At 39.5% G+C, this 5,468-nt stretch overlaps 1 protein-coding gene across 1 annotated transcript; it reads right to left on the bottom strand.

Moving 5' to 3' along the window:
- Positions 1–3,690: 3,690 nt before the first annotated feature.
- Positions 3,691–4,428, bottom strand: LOC108221393 (putative glycine-rich cell wall structural protein 1). Its single transcript, XM_017395275.2, has one exon. It carries the CDS (start codon positions 4,426–4,428, stop codon positions 3,691–3,693), a length of 738 nt encoding a protein of 245 aa, XP_017250764.2.
- Between the last annotated feature and the right edge of the window lie 1,040 nt (positions 4,429–5,468).

The raw sequence follows: 5,468 nt of genomic DNA on the forward strand, positions 1-5,468 counted from the left end.
TAGGCGTAAGCTTTGGTTGGAGCTTGATCATGTTAATACTCAATGGATTGAGATCGGTTTGGGGCAGCCTTGGTGCATCACTGGAGATTTTAACTATTTTTTATCTGCAAGTGACACTAATGGTCCGCCTTCTCTTAATTTTCGAATTATTTCGGAGTTCAGGGATCGTGTTAGGCAATCTGGCACAATGTCATTGTGGTTCAAATCTGTGTGGGGTAAATACTTGGTTCCGAAATTTGCTTTCACAGTGTGATTAATAATTCACGTGCATCTTCTAACTAATGACAGAATGTGTGTTTTTCATATGAGGGTCGATTACGGGTGTGTTCTATGTGGTACTGAAGTAGAAACCCACACTCATATTTTCAGTTAATGACCCTATGTGCAGCAGATCTTAGCTTCCTGTAATGATAGCATCACTACTAACTAGTCAGATATTTGTGAGGCTAACATTTTGATAAATTCCCATAACAGAGGCTATGTCGTAGGATTCATATAAGTCTGAAGGTTCTTTGTTACAGAGTTCTTTACAACACTTTATACATTCATCATAATTTATGTTTCGGATGAAAGAGTCGACAGCTATTGGTTGTCTTCTTCAACTTTTGAAGCTATGGTCTAGAACCTTTCGATGCAACATTGCTTTGATCAAGTATCATGCTTTTTTTATATCTATGGCCTTCTTTGATAGGGCCTTCTCCTGCTAGACTTTTCGGAGTGTATTATGAGAATAAGAGAAAGATGAACCTCTGTGATATGTGGTGCTACGGAAATAATTTGAATCTTGACGGATGGGACCTCGGTGGGATAAAGATTCTGGGTCATAAAATGGATCTGATTCCAGAGTAATTTCTTATGATTTTAAGCGTATAGCATGTCCATCTGGTCTTGCATATATATATTTTGTGGGTCCTCATACGAGAAAACTGACTATGATTATGTGAGCGAGGAAGGAAGGTCGATGATGAACGGAAGAATTGGATTGTTTGCTAGATTCATCACTCATTTTGTATTCTAGTCTGAATAGTTTTTATAGGGTTTAACTATTTTGAGTTAAGATTCGTCGGTCGTTGTGGTATATTGTGGTGATTACTCCCTGGTGCCGCCTCTAAATGATGGTTGCAGCCTTGCAGGGACTTCAACTAGTCTCCATAGTGATATAAGTTTTATTGCGTTAGAAAATTCTTTTTTTTTCGATCCCTTTTTCCGTCATCTTTTTTGGCTTATATATGTGAGTTATCCTTCTTCCAATTGGCTTAGGTACTATTTGGCATTTCTGTTGTAAACAGCAGCAATAAATTTATGCTGAAAAGTAGGTGAAAAATTGTTTGGTAATTCTAAAAGCAGCTTTTTGAACACCAGTTTTTAGCTCAAAAGCTGCTTTTAGGAAAAGAAGGTTCTCTCATACTTTTGCATAAAACTTCTATTCAACTTTTATTGAAAGCAGACATAGATTTCACTATTAAATCTCATTAAAAATATTATTCTTTATATTATAACTCAAAATATGCAAATTTATCAAAAAGCTATCTGATTTATATAACATCATTTTTTACGAGCACTTTTTTCTAACAACACAGTAATTTTTAACAGTACTCTCAAACAGACCCTCAATCTAGATTGGTTCTTGATGATGAGTACAAGCTATTAGAACGGATTTATGGCGGTCCTGAAATTGGGAGATGACATGGTCTTGGAGGGTTGCCACGTGTTCAGTTACGTTTCAGGATGACGAGTCAGGTTGTGTAGGTAGGGTCATATGGGCTGGACGACCTGGCTGCCAGGCCTGTTCGCGAACAAGCTCGTGTTCGACTCGTGAAGAACTCGTTCGGCTCTGCTCGTTCATAAAATTGAGCTCGAGCGCTAACTCGAAAATCTGTTCGTTAAGCAAAACGAGCTCGAGCTGAGCTTCAGTATGTTCGGCTCGAGTTCGGCTCAAACTCGCTCGTTAAAAGCTCGAAAATTATGAATTGTACCCAGAATATTTTTATAATACTATAGCTTTTAACTTTTGGATTTAGCCGTTTAGGATATCATCCTTTGGCTCAATATTAATAGCCGGAGATGTAATAGCTTGGGTGCCATCCCCTCATCTCTCCACCAGAAGGTAGAGTTCCCATTATTATTATATTTTTTATCGCTGTCAAATTCTTCCCTATTTCTGTCTTCTTTTCAAAGATGGAGTTCCTTTTATGCAGTCGATTTATTTCGAGCTTGCTCGTCAAAATGGGCTGCTCGATCACGCTTGCCTTGGTGATTGAGCCATTTCTTCGCGCTACCCACTCTTGATTGGCTAAGATTTGGTATTTTCTTTTGTCTCTCCCATTTCTGTGACCAAAATCGCTTTGACTTATTCGACTAGACGGGGAAGGTCTGTCCCTTTTCCACTGGAAGAAAGTAGATGATCATGTAGGGCGAATGAATCAAAGAAAGGGAAACTTCTCCATCCCAGAAAGCGGAGTGACTTCTTGAATCTTTGAATAGAGAGCCCCATTAACCAGACAAGCTGGAGGAGACAAGCTACCTCACAGAAAGGATGACCTAGAGGAGAAAGATACAAATCATCCTCTATATCAACGCACTTGCTGATCGCTAAGTGTGTTTTCTACAAACTCCAAAAGGTGATCAGAGAGATGCCTTTGACTAACACCGTGAAGATTATAGTAGTTTGGATTCTGGATAAGCCTCATGTACAAGAATGTCCAAGTGAGGTTATCCGACTTGCTTGTAATGACTTGAACCACCACCTGGATTTTGAATCTGAGATTCGTTTTGGGGATTTAGAAATTAGGGATTAAGAGATTTAGGGAACGAATGAACCTCCGACCATAGTATATGTTTTAGGTTTTTTAATTATTGGGCTGGGCTAATCTTTTTTTTTTTTTTTTTTTTTTGCCACAGGGCTAATCTTTTTAGTTATGTGTAATTTCTATATTTTAACGAGCTGTTCGATAACACAACAAACTCGACTCGGCTCGAATTTGTTCGTGAACATGCTCGTGTTCGGTTCGTGAGGTAACGAACTCGCGCTCGAACACAATTTTTTGTTCGGTAAAAAGGCTCAGCTCGGTTCGTCAGAGAAAAAGTAAAAACTCGGCTCGTTTACGTCAAAACTCGGCTCAGCTCGTGAACAGTTCTACATGCTGCGGTCCTTTGACGGAAAACCAAAGAGAATTCGTGGTCGCAGCCCGAAGGCCGAAGATAATGAGAGAGCCATCAAAAATAAAAGAAGTCAATGAATTTGCTGCCAACTGTGTCAAAAGACAGATATAAGTAGAAATGCAGTATTCTTTTATAAATTATCTGGTTTAGAGATTATATAGCAACATAAATTTTCAAATGAATAACATAGATGCATATATCAAAATGCTTTGATATTATGAATATATTATTACACGAGAAACAGTTTCTTACAACAATTTGTAAATGTTGGACACTAAAATTGACCCCCAAACTAAGTAACAGTCCGAGTAAATCACAGTTCGCCATTACTGTTTTAGTTTAAATTTGAAAAGTAAAAATAAGCCCTCAACTTGGCTAACAACTCAATCAAGGAAGGTTACATATGAATAGGAAAATGACATAGCAGATCATGAAAAATAATAAAATTGCATGCACCTTCCAAACTCAGTCTGCATGCATGTTTACTTGCGTACTTTAAGGTCAATGTTGTGAACTCAAGGTAGATTGTTAATTGGACGGTGGAGAATCAGTTCCTCCGTTAGAGCTTCCTCCAGGACCACCGCATCCCCACCACCAACATCCGCTTCCACTTCCACTTCCTCCTCCCCATCCCCATCCGCCTCCGCCACCACCCCCGCCTCCTCCCCCTCGACTACCCCCTCCCCATCCATATCCTCCACCTCCTCCTCCTCCACCACCACCACCCCCACCACCTCCACCTCCACCACCACCTCCTCTCCCTCCACCCCCTCCACCCCCTCCACCACTACCACCTCTGCCACCTTTTCCCGCGCCGTTTCCTCTTCCATGTTTCTTTTTATGCGCTCTACTCCTTCCCCTTTCACTTCCACCTCCCCCTCCGCCACCACCATTTCCTCCTCCTCCTCCTCCTCCGCCACCTCCTCCTCCTCCTCCACCACCACCACCCTCGCCATTTCCTCCACCTCCTCCCCCTCCGCCACCACCATTTCCACCTCCTCCGCCGCCACCACTACCATTGCTGCCACCACGACTTCCACCACCATTAATTTTCATTTTACTATCCCCCACATCCTCATTTGACGATAAAGCTCTTGCTTCTGTCATTTCCACGTGGAATCCAGGCGAAAATTTCCGTGTAGTCGAGCTACTAACATTATACTGTTCCTTCACTCTCATGGACTCCTCATACTTACCAATCCCACTAACCAAAAATGGGCTCAACACAACCGCCAGAAAAATCAACAACAATCTTCCTGACTTCATTTTCTTTTAGCTACAAAACTTATGAATATAATAATTACTCAATTCATATCGCTCATTGACCCATCTATACAAACTCCTCCTATATATAGCTGAGAATAAACGCATATCATATCATTTATCCATGTATTTACGGGTATAAAAGAATCGACAGCTGAAATATTATTTTATACACATACGGTGGCCACTATAACAAACTTGAAGCTATCCACCAATTCATTGCATGGGTGATGCATGAAGGCTAATACAAGTGCTTGTAATATTATTCCTTGCACCTCAAGTTCTCCCCACCCTACCCTACCTAATATATTATGAAATCTGTGGATTAGTTTACTACGTACTTTATTAGGTTGTGTAATATTTAACCTTGTTTTTTTTTTTGAAATAAATATTTAACCTTGTTAATTCATATTATTGTTGTTAATTTTATATCTAAAAAAAATGGATTCTCCCCCAGATTTGATTCGGAAAATTATGATAGCACATGATAACATGCTAACTTTATAACTATTTTTGGAATTCTGGAGTGGTAAATAAGTTTAATATATGTAATATTTTGATGTCTTGTAGTCATTTTGTTAATAATCCGTATCTGTTACCTGATGTGTGGAGCTCTTCTTAAGAATCTTTTTTAAGGAATCAATCCCATTATTGCTTTATAATTAATTAGTGACACGACATTGTGGTTACAATAAAGTGCTAATTACTAGCTAATTGCTGTAAAGCTGTAATTAGCCCATATTTTGTCTCTGACATCGCAACAGTACGTTCATACACTGTAAATTCGTTAGCAGACAGTGCAATCAGTGCTGCCAATTGAGAAGCAAACCTAGACCGAGACTTATAAGTTCCTGCCAAAATTAATTTTATATGTAATCTGGTCTTTTAAATGGGAACCCTAAATGCATGTCTTATATCCATGTATAATTATTACAAACAACTCCCGGCAAACATTATAGATGGATGTGCTATCCGGGGGACTCATTTACAAAACCAACAGGGATATGCAAGAACAAACTGGATTACGTTTGAGGTGTTCAATG

This window comes from Daucus carota, chromosome 5 (assembly GCF_001625215.2).
Source record: "Daucus carota subsp. sativus chromosome 5, DH1 v3.0, whole genome shotgun sequence".
Taxonomy (NCBI): Eukaryota; Viridiplantae; Streptophyta; class Magnoliopsida; order Apiales; family Apiaceae; genus Daucus; species Daucus carota.

What these genes read in the sequence shown, in the direction of transcription:
- LOC108221393 (XM_017395275.2), bottom strand. Translation starts at nt 4,428, where the DNA reads ATGAAGTCAGGAAGATTGTTGTTGATTTTTCTGGCGGTTGTGTTGAGC.